This window comes from Salvelinus namaycush, chromosome 42 (assembly GCF_016432855.1).
Source record: "Salvelinus namaycush isolate Seneca chromosome 42, SaNama_1.0, whole genome shotgun sequence".
NCBI lineage: Eukaryota > Metazoa > Chordata > Actinopteri > Salmoniformes > Salmonidae > Salvelinus > Salvelinus namaycush.
The window spans coordinates 12452082-12477241 of NC_052348.1; the positions used below are offsets into that span (position 1 = coordinate 12452082).

Sequence of the window (25160 nt, forward strand, 5' to 3'; positions counted from 1 at the left end):
TCTGTACCTGCATTATGAGGGCATTGCAAACGGCTGATAAAAACACTCCATCGTGATCCAATTATGGGACTTGAGGGTAATTCATGTTAGGAGGATCACTCAGGACATGTCAGGCAGGCTATTGGAGTAAGATTATATAGGGAGAGAAATGTCATGTTTCTCTCTGTTCAAAGTCACTGGGCCATTTGAGGACATTAGTGTAGGATACTAGGATTTATAGTGTTTAACAGGTGGTAACATTTCCTTTTTAAGTTACCTTAATTGCAAAGAACCAAAGGTTACTTTAAAGGCAGATGGTTGAATTAAAGTATGTGTGTGTGAGAGCGATGAAGACATCTCTGGGTCACATGAGGCTTTATGGGTACATGCTGAGGCACTTTTACAGAGGAAAACCATGAAAACAAGCATTTGTTTAGACTACAAGATGTGGAACATTCAAAACAGTTACGCTGGCATCCGTTTTCCATAGAACTACTGAGACAATGAAAATGACTCCTAACCAATCTAACTGCGCTGGGACACTTAAGATGATGAATTGTCAGACAAACACTTGCTAGTCATGCACACAGCATTGCACTCATTGATAACGTGCAATAAAACAGAATTATTCCTTTGCTCTGCTCCTACACTCCTGTGAGTGGTTTTACATCTGTTTTGAGCAGAGCTGTATTGTGAGTGAGGAGGACGGCCCAAACTTACTTGCAGGGGCGATAAAGTCTTTGTAGAGTCCATAGGTCATCAGTGGCTCAGGAAGACTCCTAGAGAGACAGGAAAGAAAGAGAATGCATAATAGAGCAAAAGTGAGAAGAGTGAGTAGAAGAGGTGGAGACCAAAAGAGAGAGTGCAGAAGAACAGGAGAATGGGGGGGGGGGACTGAAATAGACGCAGCACTGTTTTATAGGGTCTGCACACAACAACGATTAATGTGGATGTGTCGGGGATGGAATTAGATGGCGCACCATGCCACAGTGAGATAACCAAGTTCTGAAGGTCCTTTCACAGTGCTGCACCAGGCCCTGTGCCAAGGCTACTTAGCTTCCCCTGAGGAACCAGAGAAGCAGGGGAGGAGAGAGACTGACCCTCTGGCTCTGCAGCAGGCCAGAGGAAGACAGATGGAGGATGGAGCTGCAGGACGATTTACAGTAAATCTACTGTCTCTACTGCAGACTTAAGCCTGTAATAAGGTTTCAGTTGACTCAATGGATGAGTTTAATTACATCATATGATTGGACGGTTTCCTAGATTGTTAGATTGCTTGTGTAAAAAAATAAAATGACACATTTTATCATATGATGTGTGCAATGTATAAATGCCAGTCACATTAACAGCTGCAATATCTCAGTAGCAATCTAAATGTTGTCTTAATTATAATTTAGCAAATGCTTATAAAAGTGCATTAATATGCATGGGTGAGTTAGAATTGTGTTTTTTGCATATCCCAACTCTCCCTGAGACACCATTGGAGAATGGGGCAGGGTCTACTACTAACAGAGACCCTGGAGAAATTAGGGTTAAGTGCCTTGCTCAAGGGCACAGACAGATTTCCCATCCTTCAAACTAGCGACCTTTCGGTTACTTGCCCAAAACTAATCCCACTGGCTGACTGTCAGGTTTCATTATGAAACAGGGAAAACTCCTTGACATAAACCAGAAAGGCAGTTCGCTGCCTGGGACCAGATCTATTTCTGCAGTCATGCAAATTTACAGCAATTTTTTATTGAACCTTTATTTAAAACTAGGCAAGTCAGTTAAGAACAAATTCTTATTTACAATGACGGCCTACCCCGGCAAAACCCGGACGATGCTGGGCCAATTGTGCGCCACCCTATGGGACTCCCGATCACAGCCGGTTGTGATACAACCCAGGATCGAACCTGGGTCTGTAGTGATGCCTCTAGCACTGCAATGCAGTGCCTTTGCTCGTTGGCCTCCCGAGTGGCGCAGCGGTCTTAGGAGTTGGCAAGAGCTCACAAACAGATCTGGGACCAGCCTGGGAGAGTCAGTCCCATGACCCACAGCAAGCAACATCAAACTACTTCCTGTAAGGGTTGCGAGCGGGCAGCAAAACCTGGCCAGTCACAACACAGTGCTGTGACTTCTGACCTGCTAGCCTATCAGAGGACAGACTGACACCATTCCAGTTCCCATGCTTTTACATTGACCACTGAGCTAAAATCCTCTTTATTTGTTGTTGTTCAATTGATGGAAAAATAGACTTGGCTCGCTCAAAGTTGATTATTTAATAGGCTATATGGCAATTGCACTGGTGAACTTGCCAATCTATAATTTAATTTTGATAACTAAACCTTTTACAGCACATGGAGTACTGAACAAGCGTAATAAACTAATTCCAAAACAAGTACAGAAGAAAGTATAACAGACTGGCCTGGGTTAACAATAAGTTGGCAATCATTTTATTCAGTAAATCGCTCCATAACGAACCAAAACTCTAACATCCCTTCAGTTTATGCAGCACTACAGTATGCAAATATCACTCATTAGATTCCGTTGGATACCGTAATTGCATTGGCGTCAGAATATGCAGTGCGAGTTTGTTTCAGTTAGCTAACAGAAAACTTTGGCTTAGCTTTTAGGGTACATTTAACTTGTTACCTTGCAGATAGTCCTAGATTAGAAATAAAAACCTTTCAGTTAAATGAATTGCTATTTGAAAAAGCAAGCAATAACTTAACCTAAATAAATCGATTGACTCATTGAACTAAAAAACAGGATTCCTTTAATATGTGGCATCCAACCTAATTTGAGTGATTGTTTCTCCTCTGATCAAATCAATGACACTAAAATCCCTAACATGCTAATGTATTCATATCACTGATTGGTTGTGTGGTGGTAAATTATAGTTAAAATACCTGCCACAGGCCACCATTGTTTTTCACCTGGTCACCTAATCAATACATTCAAAGATGGATATTAAACTATGTGAAGCCAGGGATGCAGCTCTTCTTCCTAGAAAGTGGCCAAGTCTCCCTATCAATTACCAAGTGCGTCTCAGGTCAACAACGGATTTCCTAGAACACACAGCGACTGGGAATAATGAAGTCAGAGAGACGGGGTCGGGTTGATGAAGTGGATTGATTATGTGTCTGAATTTAAATGCATGGATGTCTATGCGGCAATGTGAATGACCTGTTGCATTGCAGGAGTTGAGCTCCAGGAAATGATTATGCTTCTACCCCCGGAGTAGAATAACTTCAAACTCAGACAATGACGAACAGTTAGAATAAAGTCTCCACAGCTTGCTAATAAGACATAATAGCCTACATGAATACATAACCTAGCGATTATGTAGCAGACTATAAGTGATTGATACACAAAGGATTCCTACCTCAAATACAGCTTTAGCGTGCTGGTGATCGTTTTCACATCCCAGTCCTCACACGTAGACAGATCCACATCGTTACTCTTCTCATCTGCAATGAAACATTCCAAAAGGTTTTAAACTCCAACACACAATCAACAAAATTATACAAAGCACCAATACATTTTTTTTAACTTTAGAGTACACGCGAATTCCCATGATACAAAACAAGTTTAGGCTCAGGGTAAGTCAACTAGTGTATTTTAACTTAACCCTATGGTGAAAGTGAACAGCTGCAAAGAAGCTAAAATATAAATAACGTGAAATGTGTCTTGTGGATAAAAGCATTGCAGTAGTCTTGAGGAGCAGTTCTGCCCCGTGGCAATTGCTGGCTGGCTTAAAGTATACCCTTCTCACACTACTGAGTCAAACTGGACCGAGCCAGGCTTACCAATACTGGTCTGACCTGATGAATAATCCACCATAGTTGTGTGTTTGAGTCAGAGGTTGGTGCGAGGCCAAGCCCAAGGTCACCAGGAGGTCTCCAAGGGGTTAGACTTGGTGGGAGGTAGGTTGCTGCTCTGGGCCATTTATTTACTTCATTTGACTGTATTCCCTTCAGTACTAAAACCAGAAGGGCTGTGATTATTTATCCACAGAACAGTGGCCTGTCCAACATCAACGGGCTGGACCAACAGCCAAATGTGTGTGTACACAGCTACAGATGGTGGGAGAGTGGTGTGTCTTTCAGCTACTGTAATGCGCACATCAATATAAACTAACCCACATAGTACTCTGTTACAGATGTATTGGGACATGACTGACTCTACACTAGTAGTATCCAAGTCCTTTTACCTCTTTATTCTCAGCAGTGAAATTCCCAGCTGTAAAATATCCGTTCTCTATGCTCAGCTTTATGAGTTCTGTCAATCCACTGTCAGAGATTTGTGAGCAAAGTGGGAAAATAATGTGATCCACTTCTGCTGTTCTGGCCTAGTTCTAACCCCCCCGTTGAACTGGAGTTTATCCATACGTCTGTTCCAGTGAATTGTCAACTATGCACAGGGTGGCGATCTGGTCATGACTAACTGTAAACCCCCCCTCCATCCCCTCTGATTGGACTCTGCCCATGTTAGTGGGTGAGATCTGAAAGGAGGTGAGGGATGAAGTAAATCTAAAGGCTTTCTTCAGGGTCTCAGCCCGGTGCTGTGTTTTGTTAACCCACACATCATACACTGATATGGCTGTTGGTGAAATGCTTGTGTTTTATGGTTAACATGACGAAGACAGCGTATCCAAATAAATGCCTGGTGACCTAAATCTCAACTATCAGAGTTACCTGCGTCCATATGGTATTTGAAAGAAAACCGATACCAATTGAACCCAGTCTACACCAGCAGACAGTGTGCTAATGGGCTGTGAAGTATGAGTCGGCAGGTTCAGGTGGGAAGTTTAGAGTGGGCTCTGGGACAGCCTGGTGGCAGACTGGGTTTGTTGCCATTCAGATTCAGAACACACAGCCGACTAGACACAGATGGTGTCTACTAGAGAGGGCAGTCGTCGAGAGGGGGAAAGGTTAAAAAAAAAGGGGGGGGGGTAGAGGATAAAGAAAAGGGGGATAAAAGAACATGAGGATGGCGGGGTAGAAAGAGTAGGAAAGAGAGAGCATTTAGAGGGGGTAGAATTGCGAGGAAATCAAATTTCCAGCTCCTGCTGAGCGACTCAAGTGGAGTCCCTGCAAGGACGGCTGGGTGCAGGTAGGAAGGGGGCCTCTCAGGCACCCCCCGGCTATCTGAATGCCGTACCAGCAGCACTTGTTGCACTGAGCCTGACATCGTCGTCTAAGTCACAGGAAACCATTACTCTGAATACTACTAAGTAGATCAGACCGGGTGCACAATGCCTACAGTATCAATTTAACTGTCCAGTGGTTCCAGATTTATGAAATATGACCTATAATTAATTACAACATGAGGGAAATCATTTTCCTCCGCCCTAAAATGTATTTAAGTATGTTTATTATTTTTTTTTAATGCAGCTTTTGTGTGTTGGAATGGTGTGGTCATACCCCAACAGAATGGTGTGGGCGTATACCGGTCGTTAAATACATTCATGCGAGCAGACCACCGATTGGCCAGCAAATCTTACACAGGATGACATTGACAAAATAGCAGGCCTTTTGTTGGAGATACAAGTTTGAGGGATTTTAGTGTTTTTTCCTCCAATTTATGCTTTAGCCTCATGAGTATAGGATGAGTCAACAGCATTATTTGGGTATGAGTTAACAGAATATTAACGTAAGTGATTTTCACTGGACAGTTACTTTAAAGGGTGATAAATGAGCATGTCTTACCGATCATTAGGCTAAGGAGCTTCTGGACTTTGGAGCTGACCCCCACCACTCTGTACAGGCCCTGGTCATTGATACCTGACAACAGACAACAGTTTACATAGCCCTTAATAGCACAAACCATCATAAGAGGATGAATGGATACAATTTGAAAATACAGTTTCTCAAATCAAAAGGTGGGCTTCTTCACCGAGTGTACAAAATATTAAGGACACCTGCTCTTTCCATGACATAGACTGACCAGGTGAATCCAGGTGAAAGCTATGATCCCTTATTGATGTCACTCGTTAAATCCACTTCAAATCAGTGTAGATGAAGGGGAGGAGGACAGGTTAAAGAAGGATTTTTAAGCCTGGAGACAATTGAGACATGGATTGTGTATGTGTGCCATTCAGAGGGTGAATGGGCAAGACAAAATAGTGCCTTTGAACGAGGTATGGTAGGAGGTGCCAGGTGCACCGGTTCGGTCAAGAAATGCAACACTGCTGGGTTTCACGCTCAACAGTTTCCTCTTTATCAAGAATGGTCCACCAGCCAACTGTGGGAAGCATTGGAGTCAACATGGGTCAGCATCCCTGTCGAATGCTTTCGACACCTTGTAGAGTCCATGCCTCAACGAATTGAGGCTTTTCTGAGGGCAAAAGGGGGTGCAACTCAATATTAGGAAGGTGTTCTTAATGTTTTGTAGACTCAGTGTATATGTTGCACCACTACCTGTAAACTATGAACAGTGCACAAGATATGACTGGATATTGGTCCAAGCCTGCCCTCATGTGTTAAAAGGGAGACATCACAACATTTCACAAAACCCTCTTTACCTCTCTACCCCAGGTGTGGGCAAACTTCGGCATAAGGGAGGTTTGAGTAAAAAAAAAAAAACATTGGTCACTCTTGAACCGCTAAAACGTGATAGAAAGTACATATAAGATTTATATTTTCAAATAACTGCCATTTTTCTGGCCCATGGACTGATTTGGCTGTCAAAAGCAATTCAGGGGGAAAAAAGTGCGGCCCTCCCCTGAAATTTGAAACCCCGATCCCCCCCACCGAGACTAAATTAATTCCCACCCCTGCTCTAGCCAGTCAGCTAACCTCACAAAGTACACTTCTGTAGTCTTTATATTGCCTAGGCCTTCTATTGTCATCATGCATCGTCTTACCTCTCGTCTCAATGGCGTTGATGGCATTCTTCACAAACGACAATCCTACGTCATCTAGCTGTGCGTCGACTGCAGAGTCATGACAAGTTATTTAAATTATCCCCATGTCATTTGAATTATCAGCAATCACATTGAAATAATTGAGATCAGGGGCTTCTAAATCGTTGTATACTTACTTCCACGTTCTTTTGAATAGGTTTTACCCAAGTACTGCCCAGCCTGTAAAAAATTCATTATATGTAGCTTTCCACAGATCATTTGCTATCCAAGAGGTTACCACAAACCAAAAAAACACTTCTGCTGGCATTAATGTACCACTTTCATAGAATTTCAGTAGCGTTCAATAGACAATAGAAACTATAGTGGAGCTGTCAGGATGATGTGGTTACTCACTGGTTCTTTCCCACCCATGGCGTGAATCCAGAACTTGTGGTCATCTTCCGACAGCGACTGGACCGTGAGTACCGTTCCCGGTCTGGGAACAGAACACAGCGCACAATTATTTATTGTAATAGCCGTGATTGTTTTTCTTTAAATGGCGTAAGGGTTTGTTCTGTTTTTAATTATGGCTGCTGTATGACACTCATTTCACCCTTGGGGATTGTAAAGTACAGTCAATCTCATCTAATTTTGTCTCAGTCAGACTGGGCCTGGGGTTCCAACAAACTACTATTAATACTAAGTAAATGAATGCGTCTAAGATTGATCTAGAATCAGTCCTAAAATGTGCCAGAGGGGCTGGGCTCTTAAATAGCAAAACTGCAGGAATACCTGAGCTTCATTTACCCTAGTTTTTATAATAGGCTACCACATCAGGCTAACCCTAACCTGTTGCACTCAGATACCAAATACCTTACATCTGCAGGCTGACAAGCAGGCACCGGGGGTGCAACAAATTTCAAACCCTCTAAGCTTGGGGGTTGCTGTTGCTATTAATACCCCCGACAGAATAGCAGTTTGGTCCAGCAGAGTGACATAAAGAGCCATATCTATTGCAACCAAGTGTAGCAGAGGAGCATTGAGAATCCTCTCAGCTATGTGAAGGGGCCATCTTCCATGACAAATCCTCTCCAACCCAACCCTGCGTTAGGCTAGGGAGAGCAGCTCGATCAGCTCTACTGTACACAGGACCTGTGTGGAGCGAAGGCTTCAAACAGAACTGTTACTGTGTATTTGGGAAGGCTGCCAACAGTGCATGAATAAGCTACAAGTGTGGCAATGTAATCACATTTTCCAGGACTAATGGCATAGACCTCGCCCCCCCACCAAAGATGGTACTGACCGACCCCCCTGGTTTATGTACTAAATGTATGAGCCAATGACGTCTGGTGATCTTGGGGAATCCATCTAAAAATCCCCCTTATTTCCTAGATGAGACGAGATACTAACAGGTGGTTGTGGAAAGTTTGTCTTACTAAAGTGATTAAGAAGTGTAATGGTGTAGTGCGACGCGACGACATACCGGTCTGTGATTTCTATATCGAGACAGAACCGCCTGTCCAGCATGTCTGTGGTTTTGCGGACACAAGACTTGAGGGTGACCGACTCCGTCTCGCCCTGAGGGAGAGAATCACTGTTCAGAGAGCCTGTTCTGATGGCAAGAAAGAGTCTTTCCTTATAAAATGACTACGCACTTTTAATGCGGGTTTCAATAGTAATTGTCGATTTGACAAATGTATTTGAATAGGGATGGATACACACATTGAATAATCAATCATTTGATGTGCTACTTGGACCATACTCTGTATATCTTCCACAACCTGTCTTTGATTGTATGGGTCACGACTCACCATCTTTCCTCCTGACCTGTGGTCAAAGGTGACCATGTGTAGGATTTTCTGTTCCTTCACAAATGTGCAGTAACGCTTCACCCAACTGGAACCAAAAGGAGGGGGCCCTGGGGACGAGAACACACATTTCATTGGAACACAATGTTTAAACTGCCCACCTCTTGGACAAACACGTCGTTCCTCTATCCTTACGTTTCTCCTGGACGTAGAGGTATCCTTCGCTGCTGATGGGGCTGGTCTGTCTGTACTCCTGGGGAACCTCCCTTATCCTCTTCATCAGCTCAAACACCTCCACCCGCGTGCCCTCAAACCGACTCCGTGTCTATATATGGGGGGGGGGGGGGGGGGGGGGGGGCGTCGTTACTACCGGGCCAAGCTGCAAAGCCGCCAGTAAAGTAACTTCTCTCCAAACTGATTTAAAAATGAACCCCAACCTTGTCTATTCCCCTAATCTTATACTTAACCCTAACCTTAAATGAAGTTTAATTGTTTTTTGTCGTCAAGTTTCACAAAGTAGTACATTTTGACTACAGGGAGACACACCCAAGGAAGGAAGACACCCCTTGTGACCCTAGCTAAAATGGTCATGCAGGGGTCAATCACACAATGCAAAGCCACTGGAAAAGAAAATCTGCAGAGCTCCCTTTAAAAAAAAATCCCCTGACATCCCAGAGTGAGTGAAAGTTTGGGGTCAAAGAAAATAATCAAAACACTAAGACTAACCCAAAGACAATTAACAATAGTGTGAGTGAGTCAACAAGAAAGCACCTCAAGTACCTAGGGAAAGTCCCACTAGAAGCAGACCAACTTTATAGATATTATATTACAAGCCAACATTCAAATGTAGGATATGTATAACGTGGGGTGTATGTACAGTTTTTGTGATGTGTGTAATCTATAGTATTTAGAGCAATACTGTGTGTACAAGACATGTCCTTCTAGGACAAAAGCTTATTATAATCCTAAGATTTATGGAAATGAACACCTCATTTAAATGTTTGTCATTTAGCAGACACTTATCCAGCGCGATTTACAGGAGCAATTAAGGTGACGTGCCTTGCTCAGACACCTGCCACCTACCTACCTATATTTACACCACCTTGTTTCATACAGTATACTGACATCCTTGTACTATGTGGTTAAAACTGGAATCCTTAATGGTGAAAAAGCCATGTCAGTTTGGGCTATTACAACAAAAGTTACTGCAAATCACAACCCCCCCCCCCCCCCCAGGCCATCATTGCATCTCGATAGAATAGCAGAATCTGCACTGCAAAAATGTTGAACAAAAACAACAAAGGTGCTGGGGAGGGAGGGACAGTGGCGCTGTTTCCCCTAATACCGATTCCATCTTTAAATAGAAATCTAATAAGACCTGGATGATGACTAAGGTCTCACATTTTGTATATTGATCTGTAAGGCTTTCTTGTAGTGGTTAAAGTCATTGGCCAGCTCAAATCCCTGGTGGTAGAAGGTGAACACTGTCTGAAAGAACGCCAGCATCTGGGGATAGAAAGAACATAGGACACAATGAAGAGTGTATAAATGACATTTATTTTAATGCATTATAACCTGGGGCCGTCACCACTTTTCACATTCATTTCAGGGAATGAAGACATTGTTCTTGTTGACTTCAAACTCACTTTCCAGAGCTGGTTTATAAACACTTCATTTGACTGCTAGGGAACCTATACAAAACACTAACTGTAGTGAGCACTAAGTTAATGAGCACTAAGTTAATGAGCACTAAGTTAATGAGCACTAAGTTAATGAGCACTAAGTTAATGAGCACTAAGTTAATGAGCACTAAGTTAATGAGCACTAAGTTAATGAGCACTGTAAGAGAGAACTGCTGACCAGGCTAGACAAGTACTAAATGTGCATTCGCTCCAAATATCATATGATGCAAAACTCGTCATACTGGCTGTGTTTCTGCCTGCTTGAACGCAGAACAGCTTTTTAATCACTCAGATGTACAACTACAATGTAACAAAAAAATAAAAAATAAAAAAATAAATGGGTGAATATTTCCTTTAAAGCACATTGGGAGTACAACAGACAGAGTGTACAAAACATGAACATGACAGACTGACCAGGTGAAGCTATGATCCCTTATTGAGGTCACATGTTAGATCCACTTTAAAATCAGTGCAGATGAAGGGTCGGAGACGGATTAAAGGATTTTTTAAGGCTCAAGACATGGATTGTGTATGTGTGCAATTCATAGGGTAAATGGGCAAGACAAAAGATTGAAGTGCCTTTGAACGGGGTATGGCTGTAGTTTGTGTCGAACTACAACGCTGGCGGATTTCACGCTCAACAGTTTCCTGTGTGTATCAACAATGGTCCACCATCCAAAGGACATCCAGCCAACTTGACAACTGTGGGCTGTGCAAAGAATATATTAGGAAGGAGTTAATGTTTTGTCCACCCGGTGTAGAGTGTGTGATTATGTGTTTTCTAACACTCACTGGCTCCACACAGTCAAACTTCTTCCTCTCCTGGATCTCCTGCAGTTTACACACGTAGTCCAGAGACTCCTCCTGGAAGTGCTGTCTAATGGTCTCCACCTGGCTGTCCGCCTGCACAACAGAGGACAGAGAGAGAAAATGTCAGCGTTATTATACAGTAGTCAGGTCTCTACACAGACAGATGGAGATCACGGCCTAGCTTCAGTCGTACTGGATTCAGACAGAGGCCCAGACAGAAAGGATGAGCTGAGAAAGTATTACGCTTTTTTGACAACTTTGGTAGAGTTTGAAGGGCTAAGACACTGATGACATGGTGTATGACAGCCCCCCCCAAAAAGTGACCAATCAACTGGCGAGTTTATCATTTGGTCGACTAATAAGCTAATTGATTAGGCTACATGGTTTGTTGACTGGATCTTCACAACATCCCAGTATTCAATGTTATTGACCACTTTACTGAAGCGTGTTCAATATGTTATTGTGTTCAATCCAGTGCATCAGTTTTTCCATTAGCGGCTGGTAGTTTTTCCATTAGTGCCATAAGTCGGGCCTGTGCTTCGGGCCCGTCACATGACGTGTACAGTATGACATCAGATTAGTTGAGTTCAGACGGTGCCTCGCGGCTATGAACAACTATATATATATATTCTACTGTGCCCCGATTACAATCTCTGTTCCAAACACAGAACCCTGGGGTCTGTTCAGGAGGGTATCACAACACAGAAATGTAATGCATAGAACAGATGACTGGCTCTCAGGTAGAATTTGGAATTTTGTCAGCTCTCTTTACATTTCTACCTGAAATGTTCAGAAAGTTTAATCTCACTGAATACACCACAAGAGTCAGTGAGGGACAAACAGAACAGTTCTCACAAGGGCAATCTATAGGATACTAAATAAATTGTTAAGTGAGGGGAGTTTAGGTTATATTACATACACACAACCTAGTACCAGATTGCATGTCTAAGGTAGTATATGGTAAGTTTAGTATATCCTTATACAAAGGATAGCTCCACAAGCCTTCACAGTGAAATACATAAACTTTAACGATAACCAAAAGGGTTTGTTATTCCAACCCCAATATAATCCACACTGGGTCTGTAAAGCTTGATAATGTATCTGAAATCTCAGGATGTCTTGAGGCGCTCCAAGAGCTACTGCCACAGAGGTACGACCTTGGTGGCTGGTACAGAAACACTGAACATGACTTTCCTTTCCGAGCAGGAAAGAGAAACTCACTCCGTACTCTAACCCTAGGCCTGTGGACACTTACACCGCTCCACACACTTCAGCACAGTGCTACAGAGATGAGCCAAGTGTGTGCATCCCAAATGTCACCCTATCCCCTACAGTGTATAAGGCTTTGGTCAAAAGTAGTGTGCTATACAGGGAGCCATTTGGGAGGCATCCTATGGGTCAGGATTCAGGAACTTCTCCCTAAGCAAATATTCTTTCCAGCCATTTTGGGGCCCGTCTTTTCGGCCTGTTTTCCATAAATATACGCACGAGAGCGAGGGTAAAAGTATTAAACAAAGTACCTCCTGTAGCTGCGGTTCCTTCTTCTTTGCTGACATGTTCAAAAGCTTTTCCAAGGTGCTGTAGTACTTCTCAGTTTCCTTCTCATACTTCTTCCTTTCCGCCTTAAAAGGGCATAGTATAGAGGAACAGAACGAGAAAGAGCATGGTAAGAGAGCGAGATAAGAGAAGTGAGCAGGACAAACATCGTAATATTGCAATAGTTTCACTGACAAAAGGAATGTTCAGAACATGATATCAAGAGGTACACATTACAATTAAAAAGGGACTTGGAACTGTCTGTCTCTAGACAGGTATTTTGATAAAAGATACTGTCTAATACCCTTTCACATTACTGTGCCGACCGAAAACGTGCTTATCTGGCTCTGATATTTTCATTTCACATTCCTCTTTCCAGCATGGTTTCTGCAACTATGGTGGATGCACAACCAGGCCAGGGCAGTACAGCTTGGTTTGGCTCAGTGTTGTATAAAGGGTATTACTTTATAGCTGTGTTCAGAGCACACAGGATTGTGCGTGTATGAGACCATTAACAAGCAGACTGCATTAAGCAGTGTCATGGCATATGATAAGAGTACCTTAGCTGAGCCCAGTTGCTCTTTTCTGAACTTCTCCAGCGGTTTCATTAGCGTTTCTGTAATATTCCTCATCTAAGAGAGCAAGAGATAAGACATGACCATATTAGGACATATTCCACAAAAGTGTTTCATTTATTCACAGGTACAGTGTTAGGCTGGACTTACTCTACTAGGCATTCTACATTTACATTACATTGAAGTCATTTAGCATTCTCTGTAGAGACTCCACAAGCTCAGCATGGAGATTTCAGTGCATGCCAGAAATTCTAACTTTACGGAAGATTCAGTGACGTATTGTCAAGAGGACCGCTCGAGTGTAAACCCAGCCTAAGGCGGCAGGTAGCCTAGCGAAAAAGGACAAATGTAAGCACCCTCCGATTTGACCGTTGACATAACATTCCAATGGAAAGCCAAAGGTCACAATACTTGCAGTGGGTTAATGACAGCATAAAGTCAGTGAAAGTTGCCTGTTGTATAACTTTTTACATTCAAGTACACTAGTCCATTCACATGACAGCTGGAAATCAACAGCACTGTCCTATTGATCACTCGCCCTGCCAAATCTCCCCATCATACCTTCCTCCCTGCTAAAGGTCCTGTTGCGGGGGGTCATGTCCATGTAAAAGGACCCATGAGCACCAACATGTGACGCTCAAAGGAGCATGTCAAATTTGGTGTCAAATCAAAGCTAGAGTTCATTATTTTTTGTTGTTGAAATCAAGGCATATATACTTTTGTCAACCATTTTCCATCCCAAAAAATGTTGATTAAGCAAAGTTTGAGTTCAGGTTTTCTTATAAGGTATTAGAAATACATCAAAACAGTATAATGTTGAATTAAAGTAAAGACCCCTGCCAACTAATATCAACACTTATATTTTGGAGAAAGAACTCAACCTTTGCCTCACATATCTTTCATTATCCTCCCTCATGAGGGAGAGATATTTGAAAGTTCAGAAATCATAAGGTAGACCTATCAATTATTTATGAAATATGAGCGATACCGATTTGATAACAGAATTTCAAGTTAAGAGTTTTTGCAATTGAATTGGCTCAAATGGAAATCATAGTAGTCACAAATCAGAGTTGGGTTCAGAAGTTGACAGCACAGTACAATACACAGCAGAGAACACTAGAGTTGAACACTATAATGTACACTACTCACTGAACTCTACTATACAGAGAGTAAAAACACGTTCCTAATATTGAGTTACTGTTTTTTCCACTCAGAACAGCCTCAACTCTTCGGGGCATGGACTCTACAAGGTGTCGAAAGCGTTCCACAGGGATGCTGGCCCATGTTGCCTCCAATGCGTCTTGTAGTCGTCTCAAGTTGGCTGGATGTCCTTTGGGTGGTGGACCATTCTTGATACACACAGGAAACTGTTGAGCGTAAAAAACCCAGCAGCGTTGCCGTTCTTGACAAACTGGTGCCTGTCACCTACTGCCATTTCCAGTTCAAAAGGCACTTCAATTTGTCTTTCCCATTCACCCTCTGAATGGCACACACACAATCCATCTCAAGGCTTAAAAATCCTTCTTTAATCCATCTCCTCCCCTTTATCTACACCAATTGATATTTTTACCAATCACAGATGTTTTTGCATCAGATCTGATTGGTCAAAAGACCAATTATTGAAGAAAATGTCAGAATTGGGATGCCTCTAAATGCAGCCATAGACGTCTATTATCTGTTCAGATCTGGTCGTTTGGGGGCAGAGCTCATTAAAATAATAGCCAGCATGTAGAATAGGATATTGCATATTTCTACCTTTGTGTACCTAGTTAGGATACATCACCATGGAGAATGACATTCATATCCATAATTATGCATTTCTGGGTAGTACAGATCAGGGAGACATGAAATTCCATTCACGCAATTCCACTTCACTTACTGTAGCTCAATAACCAAAAGAGATTCTCAAAGTCAATGTGTCATATCATAGCTGACACTATTTTTGAAAACATCATTGAATCTTAATTCGGAGCAGCTATTTAAGAGTTTTGGGAAAACGTGGATCCAAACTTTATCTGCACAGTTTTTCCCAGTAAATGTGTTTTTGTAAAATGTTCAGTGTAAAGTGTTAAAAGTAGTTCTTGTGAATAGAGTTGTATGGTTTGTTAAACTTTGAAATCAAGTTTGGCATGCATTTTAAGTGAATAATTGGAGTTTCAGCGCAATGCCGTTACCGTGGAATTGCCCTGGGTTGATTCCAGGATATGTCTGAGCCTGCCTGCCCACCCCACAATCCTCTGCTGTGGACTGCGATGTCATCCCATACTGCTATGCAATGCTGGGGCTGAACCAGGCCCTGGTAGAAACGGTTTCATGGCAACGATAGACCCTATCTATAGCGCAAACACAGTACATAACATGCATTGTAAACATTGAGAACATAACCTATTCTGATTGCAAGGGATCAGGGCAGTAAAATAGTATTGAATGGTTTTTCAAAATGTCATACTGTATCTGTAGCTAGCTACCATATTTTAAGGGTCGCACACATTGCACCGAAGATGGATCTCCCATTCGTCTACCGATTGTTCAGCGTGCTGTTGCGCGACTCTATATGTAAAATCGGTTTGCACAACGTTCACAAGTACTCACGGCAGGCAAACACTATTGGTGTGTACGAGCTCTTAGAACAAGCCATAGGCTGCATTACAGGAGATTATAAATACCACCACATTATCTATGTTGCATGAGTCACCAAGAGACCACAAGATATAGCCTAGCCCTTGATTAAAATATTGACTCAGCAACACCTACAGTAAATAGAGGTATGGAGAAATAGGGACAATAAAGCCAGGAGCCTTGAGGGATATTATTCTGCGAAACGGAGACGCCCATCTGCTGACACACGAACACCGTGACTCAATGAGAGAGGCTGGGTTGGTTGCAAACTCCAGGGTTACCCTAGGCGGCATCCCAAATGGCACTCTATTCCCTATGTAGTGCACTACTGTTGACCAGAGAAGGAATAGGGTGCCATTTAGGACACAAACCCAGTCTTTTCTGCATGGGTAGAAAACACTAACAGGCTACATTTACAACATTAAGTTCAGCTGTAACTTCCTCTATACAGTATAGCAGATGTAACTGAACTTTAACATGTGTCACTGTAGTGTACTAGTATAGCACTACACAACAGTGAGTGTTGAATGACTCCATTGACTCTGAGATGTCATGCCTTCTGAGGTTGTGTTTAATGGTTCTCTGTCCCACCGCCTCAAGAGGAGAGTTTGGGATAGCACAGACAGTGACCCTTGGACAGGTGCAGTGAAGGTGGCTCTGACTCCTCTGGGTCATGTTCATTAGACACCAATCAGAAGAAAACAGACAGCAGGGACTACCCAGAGTTGTCTAATAAGAAACTAATTGTTTTCTATTCCAATACATTTTGCTAAGGTGTGCCCTAATGAACATGACCCTGGTGTTACAACACAGGGGCATCGCTCAACCTTCCACCCACCGAGGAACTATAATTTACACCACAGAGCAGACTTTAGTTACACACAAACAGACAGAGGTATTTCCCCTGGCTTTTAAAGCAGGTCTTGACTAGTTACTGCTTACCATCAGCTCTCTTTGGTCTTCCAGGTTCTTAAGGAAGTTGGAGAACTCCTGCAAGGATTCATCTGCAAGACAGAGAAACACACTTTAATGTTTACATACAGCTTCACTCATCTCATGTATATATTGTATTTTAGTCAATGCCACTCCGACATTGCTCGTCCTAATATTTATAAATTCCATTCTTTTACTTTTAGACGTGTGTATTGTTTTTAGATACTACTGCACTGTTGGAGCTAGGAACACAAGCATTTCTCTACACCTGACATAACATCTGCTAAATATGTGTATGTGACCAATAACATTTGACACACCCCCCCACCAGGAGGCGAGACAAGAGACAGGACACACCAACATAAGACCACACACAGAGAAAAAGAGAGGGACATAAGTACTGGTGTTTCCATCTCTCTAAAGAAGCCAAGGGTTTGGGAAATTACACATGCAAGCACTTAATTTGGTGGTAGACAGAACCAAAAACAAAGGTTCTCAGTCTGATTACACTGGCAGAACCACCCAGCTGTAAGTCGTAACAGCACCACACTCACCAATACACCTCTCATCGTCGGTCTTCGCGTCGCCGATGTACTCAAACTGGAATTCTCCCAGGGACTGGGCAAACTTGCGCTGCGCCAGCGCAAGCTCTGAAAACAAAAATAAAAGAATTTCAATAACAACCCTATGGATTGATGTGATACGACCTTGACGACCATATTTCGACATCAAATGCACTGCGGTCACATGTGCTTCCTATTTACAGGCTTGTATCAACTTTAAAAAATAATATTAATTAGGGATATACTAGCTTGATAGATAATCACATTTGAGTTGGACCAAAGCACAAATATGTCAAGACTGAAATAATAAAACAGAACTCATTTATTCAAGGTCTGGCTGACATGCAGGCAGTAAGGCACCTACTGTAACCTAGTGGTTAACTCTGCATCATCCTGTTGCCTCTGCTGTCAGACTATAGCATCCTGTCCCTGTATAGGTTATAAAGAGACGATGCCTACTGGTCCATTGGTGACAGGCGTTTACATTTGAGTAATACATTAAACATATGACCCTATGGAAATCAGCCTTATAGGCCTGGTTTATCTATGGGGGTGTGGTGGGTATTGGCTCAAGGGTTAATAAGGAGCCAACTGATTCACAAACATGCCTACATAGGCTAACCTTTGCTCTTGACCTGCTTGTGTAAGAAAACCGTATTAATAACATTTAATTTTTAGGATAATAGTTTAGGCTATGTGCTAGCCTTACCATGTTGTGAGGTGAAGAGGGGCTAAACAACTGAACCACATTCGGATGTAGCCTAGCCTGGAACCCACACGCTGCACCATAGTGAACTTCGGAGCGTTTGTTTTCCAGGCATGTTGAGCCCGCTCTGTTTTCTAAACAGTGTAGACAGATATTCCCAGCAGTGTGGATCTCAGACTGATGACAGTCCCATAAGGACAGCATGGGAGAATGTAGCAGGGTATTTTTAAGACTGGAGCTATGACTGGTATCCAGAGGAGAGTATCATTAGCTTTGGCAGCTCTCTATGGAGAGGATCAGCTGGGAGTTTTGAATACAGTGAGAATCTGAAAGCCCCTGACTGGGCTTGTTGACAATGGAGGTAGGAAGCCTGTGTTTTTATTTGAACAGTTATATTACCAGCAGGTTAGCATTTTTTGTCATGACCCGGAAGCCAGCCGCAACTGACGACTGAAGTCAGCTTGCAAGCGCCCGGTGGGCTACAAGGAGTCGCTAGAGCGAAACCCAGGCTGTAGTGGCGCCTCAGCACAGCGATGCAGTGCCTTCGACTGCTGCGCCACTCGTGAGGGTCTTTTACAATAGCAAATTTTGACTTTGCAGCTGGACTAAATGGAAATGGCTCAGTTCTGCCTCCAGGACACGACTCCTAACAATAAAAGTTAACCTGCATATTGCCATGAGTCAGTGTCTGCATTATCTCCCGCACAACATCTAAAATGTGTGACAAAAGTATTCACTCAATACTGGGGCCTATTGATTACGTTACAATCATTTGTAGATGTTGAGGCAACCTTTGAACAGAAGTTGAGAATTTCCACATTAAACAAGTCGCAGCCTATCACCCTCATGTCAACAGTCTGCTCCCCTGGCTTTCTAATATTTTTTACAAAACGTGGGCCATGTTCCGCTACAGCAATAACCCTGCCAATTAAGCAGCTTGCTAACACCCACGACTATCACGGCCCCCCCAAAAATATAAACATTGCCAACACTCAGTGCATGCGGATTATAACGACAAGACCCAAAGCTTAATCATGTGACTTAGTAGTAAACTCCCCAAACTGATCTCAGAGCTGTGTGGACTAGAGGTCGACTGATTTTGATTTTTCCATGCCGATACCGATTATTGGAGGGCCAAAAAAAGCCGATACCGGTAAAAAAAAAGTAAAGCCATTTTTTAAAAATTTGTAATAATGACAATTACAACACTGAATGAACACTTTTATTTTACCTTAATATAAAATCAAATCAATTAAGCCTCAAATAAAGAAACATGTTCCATTTGGTTTAAATAATGCAAATACAAAAGTGTTGGAGAAGTAAAAGTGCAATATGTGCCATGTAAAAAAGCTAACGTTTAAGTTCCTTGCTCAGAACATATGAAAGCTGGTGGTTCCTTTTAACATGAGTCTTCAATATTCCCAGGTAAGAAGTTTCAGGTTGGAATTACAGGAATAATAGGACTCTCTATTATACCATTTGTATTTCATATACCTTGGACTATTGAATGTTCTTACAGGCACTTTAGTATTGCCAGTGTAACAGTATAGCTTCCGTCCCTTTCCTCACCCCTACCTGGGCTTGAACCAGGAACACATTGTTATGAAAACGTGAAAAATCGGCCATAATTAAAATCGGTCGACCTCTAGTGTGGACCTTAGACACAAGGAAATCGATGTAGGCTGGCTAACCCACTGTATGATTGGGCTTGTTCAGCATTAAAACTGCTGACTGACCTACAAATCTTGCATCTTAACTAGCATACACATGTAGATCAGTCAGGCAGTCACTTTAACCACAATGCATCATGGATTTGATACTCTTGAACACAGCTACATTCTGAAACCCCACCTCAGTTGACTCATTTGTAAATACATTTTTACACATTTGGAAACCATTTTTACGTAGTGCTAAGACCTTGGTACGTTTGTCGTCCAAGTTACTACAGGAAACACTGTTGCATTCTGCTCTACAGCAGCATTGTTTACGAGTGCTTGCTCTGAGTTAGGCCTGCTTTATATAGCACCTGCAGGAAGCTAGATTTTCCTTTTACTGGTGAGGTAATGTAATGGTCGTTCTACAAAAAGTTCAGCAGTGATGACGGCCCATTAAAATATGCAGAAAGTAAAGTACAAGCCAATGCACTCCTGAACTGTTGTCAAACCATGACAGATTAGCAATAGGCCAGGGATCTTCAACATTCTTGCCCAACGACCCCCTCCGGGCAAACTAACATCATTCGTTAGCAATTTTTTATTTTTATTTTTTATTTATTTTTAAATCACATCGTCTTATCAATATCAGGTGAATGATCATGGCAAGGAGAAATAATCAACATTTTAAAGTAAATAGTTAGTTTAGATAGTTTCATTATTATTACATGCCTCCATTATAACTACAAGAGTAAACTAACAGCCTAATAGCTAGACGGGTAACTCCAAACACATTGTCGCTAAGAGCTGCTGTTTAAACAAAGGTTAGCAAAAATGTATGTCCAATTTAGGAAAGCTTACCAGCAGCCAGTGGCACTTGCCACACTGGTAGCCTATTTGCGGGTGCTTATTCAAAGCCTGTCATACTCCAGCAAGTGTAATTGGCTCCAATGAGTGTCATTTGCTCAATATTAGGAGTTGAGAAATGAAGTTGACATTAGAATGATGATATTCTCTTTTGTACCACAGGTATATAATAAAAACAATATATTTTAGGTTGTTGCAAGCTATATTCATAAAGATATTGAAATAAAAATGCCACTTATTAACAGACCCCCTGCAGTACCCCCGGTTGAATAGGGACGCGCAAGTATAGTTATCCTTCACAGAAAATCGCTTCATTTTCATCAGATGACAGATGTGCAAAGCTATTTGGCTGGCAGCCACAAGTAAATGAGCGTATAATGAAAAAGGTATTTTTTTTAGTTAAAACCTCTTCTTTGGGCTAGGGGCCAGTATTTTGACATCCGGATGAAAAGCGTGCCCAAAGTAAACTGCCTGTTACTCAGGCCCAGAAGCTAGGATATACATATAATTGGTAGATTTGGATAGAAAACTCAAGTTTCTAAAACTTAAAATAATGTCTGAGTATAACAGAATGGATATGGCAGGCAAAACCTGCCTACCACTGTTTCCAATGGCTGTCATGTTTATTACGAGGCGAAAACCTCCACGATTGCAGTTCCTAGGGCTTCCACTAGATGTCAGTCTTTAGAGTTTCAGGCTTGTTTTTGGAAAAATTAGCTAGAATGTGTAGTTTTTCTAAGTGGCTCCCATTTTGGCTATAGTGTTTTCATGCGCGTGGATGAGAGCGCGTTTTGTTGTTTATCTCCGGTAAGGACAATAACCATTCCCCGTCTTAAATTTTATCGTTTATTTACATATTAGGGTACCCGAGGTTTGAATTGTTTGGAGAAGTTTATTGGTAACGTTTGGGATTCATTTTGTATGCATTTTGAAGGAGGGAAACCGGTGGATTATTGAATGAAGCGTGCCAGCTAAACTGAGTTTTTGGGGATATAAAGGACATTATCGAACAAAAAAGGACCATTTGTGATGTAGCTGGGACCTTTGAGTGCCAACAGAAGATCTTCAAAAGGTAAGGCATTTATTTTTCCCCCCCCTTTTTTCCCCCCAATTTCATGGTATCCAATTGTTAGTAGTTATTGTCGTCGTCTCATCGCTACAACTCCCGTACGGGCTCGGGAGAGACGAAGGTCGAGAGCCATGCGTCCTCCGAAACACAACCCAACCAAGCCACACTGCTTCTTAACACAGCACGCATCCAACCCGGAAGCCAGCCGCACCAATGTGTCGGAGAAAACACCGTACACTGTGCCCGGCCCGCCACAGGAGTCGCTAGTACGCGATGAGACAAGGATATCCCTACCGGCCAAACCCAGACGACGCTAGGCCAATTGTGCGTCGCCCGGGCTCGAACAGAGCCTGGGCTCGAACCCAGAGTCAATGGTGGCACAGCTAGCACTGCAGTGCCTTAGACCACTGCGCCACCCGGGAGGCTGTAAGGCATTTATTTTAAATCGCTATTTCTGACTTGTGGCGCACCTGCCTGGTTGAAAAAGGTTTCATGCTTTTGTTTGCGGGGCGCTGTCCTCACAGAATCGCATGTGTGCTTTCGCCGTAAAGCCTTTTGAAATCTGACACCACGGCTGGATTAACAAGAAGTTAAGCTTTATTTTGGTGTATGACACTTGTATTTTCATGAATGTTAAATTTCCGTAATTTAAATTTGGCGCTCTGCAATTTCACCGGATGTTGGCGAGGTGGGTCGCTAGCGGAACACCTGCGCCAGAAAGGTTAAACTATGCACGGCCATATATTCTGTTTATCATTGAATGTAGCCAGCTACATTTCCTGATGTTTCGCTTAAAGTTCTTTCATTTTACCAGAGAAAAGTAGGCTGGCTACGTCGAGAAAAGTACAGGAGAAAAGTAGCTACACAGTCAGAGCGCCATCTGCTGATAGAATGTCGGTTTGTGAATTCTTATCTGAATGGAAAGTACAACTGGAGCACGAAATATGTCTGATGCCGAGCAGAATTTTTTTTTTGAACCTTTAACTAGGTAAGTCAGTTACGAATTTATTTTTTACAATGACAGCCTACCCCCGGCCAAACCCTAACGACGCTGGGCCAATTGTGCGCTGCCCTATGGGACTCCAAATCACGGCCGGTTGTGATATAGCCTGGAATCTAACCAGGGTCTGTAGTGACGCTTCTAGCACTGAGATGCAGTGCCTCAGACAGCTGTGCCATTCGGGAACCCTATAAAAAGAATTTAAGATATGCGTTTACAAAACGCAGCAAGATACTTATGCGGTTAATCTTTTTTTTCTAGCATAAAAACAGATTTCTGCATCAACGCGACCACTAAGTTTAACTTGCAATTTAATCTTAGTAAGTGGCTCAATAAGGTGACAGGGCATCATATAGTGTTAGCTTTCTGACATGTTTGAGAAGTCAAAGCCCTTTGGATGGATTATTTGTACAGCTACAAAAGCTGAAGAACACACCACATCCAGGAGTTGTAGGCAAACTCATGGAAAACAAAGGACATCAGGAAGCACTGGTACATTATTGATACTGACCCACAATTGAAACCCAATTTTAAATATGCCCCACATATGGTTTTTAAAAGACCCCCCAAATGTGAGAGTGGTTAAATCTGATTACCCACCAGAGAAAATGGGAACTTTTTTGGACAAAGTTCGAGGGTAATAACAAATGTGGCCAATGAGCTCAATGCAGCTTCACGTACAAATGCAACTAATTTACCCACCCCCACACAGGACAAGATCAAGGGCCTGATTACCTTCATGTCCACCAATGTTATTTACATGCTAAAATGTCTGTGTGGTCTGTCTCACATAGGGAAAGCCCATAGAAGCCTTAAGACACGGATCAGTGTGCACCGCAGCAATATACGGACAAGTGAGACAAAACAAAAATCTGGCTCCTGCTCATTTTGTACAAGCTGGACATCCTATTAGTTCTGAGATACATTGGCATAGAAATGGTCAAGACGTCATGCAGGGCAGGGGACATTGAGAGGAAACTTCTTCAAAGGGAATCTTTCTGGATCCACAGTACCGACACACCGTCTCCTCATGGCCTTAACGAGGAGCTTGACGTGAAACCGTTTTTATAGTTTCAATGTCTAAATTGGGGGGGGGGGGGGTTATCCTAATTTAATATTGTGTATGTATATTACTGTAAATATTGATCACATTCCCTATGTATGATCATATATTTTGATACATTGAATGTTAATATTGCAAAACGTATTAAAAAAATGTACCTCCTGTTTCAGGAAGTGATGTCACTGAGTACTGCCCCTAATGGATGCCCGATGAAGACCTAAGGGTCAAAACGTTGTTGTAAATTCATATTTGTACAGCTGCCACCATCTTGATTTCCTTGTGTTTTTCCTCCTCTCCGTTCTCAGCATGTCTTCTCCTAGCCCCTCTTCTCAGCAGAGCAGGCAGGCCCGTTGGCCTAGCGACTCCAGAGAGACACACAATGTACACGTTGCTTGAGCCAGTACTGTTATTTAGACAAGCATGCTTCAAAACTTTGTTCATTTGCATTATGTGTATCATTCACATTCGCTAGTAAAATGTTCAAACTCACCATCGTTGACTTTCACCCAGAATTCAACCATGCTAAGAATTCTTTATTACGCCATATTGGAGTGTATGAATGACATAAGATTAATTCTCATATGCTTCGATATGAAATTCTTGATATGGCCCAACCCTAATTTCCACTGAAATTTCACAAAAACACATTTACTTTAACAGCGCAGATGCGGAATTTGGTAACAGAATGATGGCACAACCGTCATTGTTACCAAATTCCGCATCTGCACTGTTCTTCAACTACATGTATTTTTGAAAGAGTTTCAGTGGAAATTGACAAGTAATCCTTGTGTATAGAGTTAAACAAACTATACAACTTTGCAATTACTGGTTTTTGTTTGACATACATTTTAAAGTGAAAAATCTGTATCTGAAAAAAAAAGCTCAATTAAAATCTCACCTAGACTGACCTAATTAAAATCCTTAGACGTCTCAAGTTGGACCCAATCCATGCCTTGCTTAGACAACAGACACTTGAGTAGAGAAACATAATGGGATGGTTAGGCCTACTCATAAGCACCTAGACACTAGCCTGCTATGCCAGAGGTCCTCTAATTCCCTTACTGGTGGTGTTCATGCCAGTGTTTAACCACTGATGTGGGGTCAGGGGGAATGTGACAGACATCCCAAAATACTGCCTCTATGATAGAGTAATAATCAGTCACAGCCCATCTTGGGGTGGGTGACTACAACTAGGCTAAATTACACAGGGAGGGGAAGAGGAGACCACCTCTCACACAAACACATGATCGCATGTAAGCCGCAGCAGTGTGCTTGCTTCCTTCAGACGGGCTGACTGATGCAAAGCTCAACGAGAGCTCTGACTACAGATTTTTGCAGCCTCGTGCCTGACTACTAAAAACACACCAGGGCACAGGTTGAGCATCTGTTGCAGACAAAACCCACCAACCAAGAAAGACACTTGTAGTTTAACACTTTGAGGATCAAATCTCAAAAAAGTTCCGATTCGT

General features: G+C 42.4%; 1 protein-coding gene across 1 annotated transcript in view; it reads right to left on the bottom strand.

The window, feature by feature from the left end:
- LOC120034960 (rho GTPase-activating protein 10-like) overlaps nt 1–25160 on the bottom strand; it is a 64072-nt gene that overhangs the window by 23400 nt on the left and 15512 nt on the right. The window contains exons 2-16 of the mRNA XM_038981681.1: nt 17326–17421; nt 16781–16842; nt 13205–13276; nt 12629–12730; nt 11091–11201; nt 10018–10122; nt 8812–8941; nt 8620–8726; nt 8292–8386; nt 7223–7304; nt 7006–7048; nt 6830–6898; nt 5673–5747; nt 3347–3431; nt 700–758 (exon numbers count right to left, since the gene is read on the bottom strand). Of these exons, the coding sequence (XP_038837609.1) occupies nt 700–758; nt 3347–3431; nt 5673–5747; nt 6830–6898; nt 7006–7048; nt 7223–7304; nt 8292–8386; nt 8620–8726; nt 8812–8941; nt 10018–10122; nt 11091–11201; nt 12629–12730; nt 13205–13276; nt 16781–16842; nt 17326–17421 (1293 nt within the window). The remainder of the gene's footprint in view (nt 1–699; nt 759–3346; nt 3432–5672; nt 5748–6829; nt 6899–7005; nt 7049–7222; nt 7305–8291; nt 8387–8619; nt 8727–8811; nt 8942–10017; nt 10123–11090; nt 11202–12628; nt 12731–13204; nt 13277–16780; nt 16843–17325; nt 17422–25160) is intronic.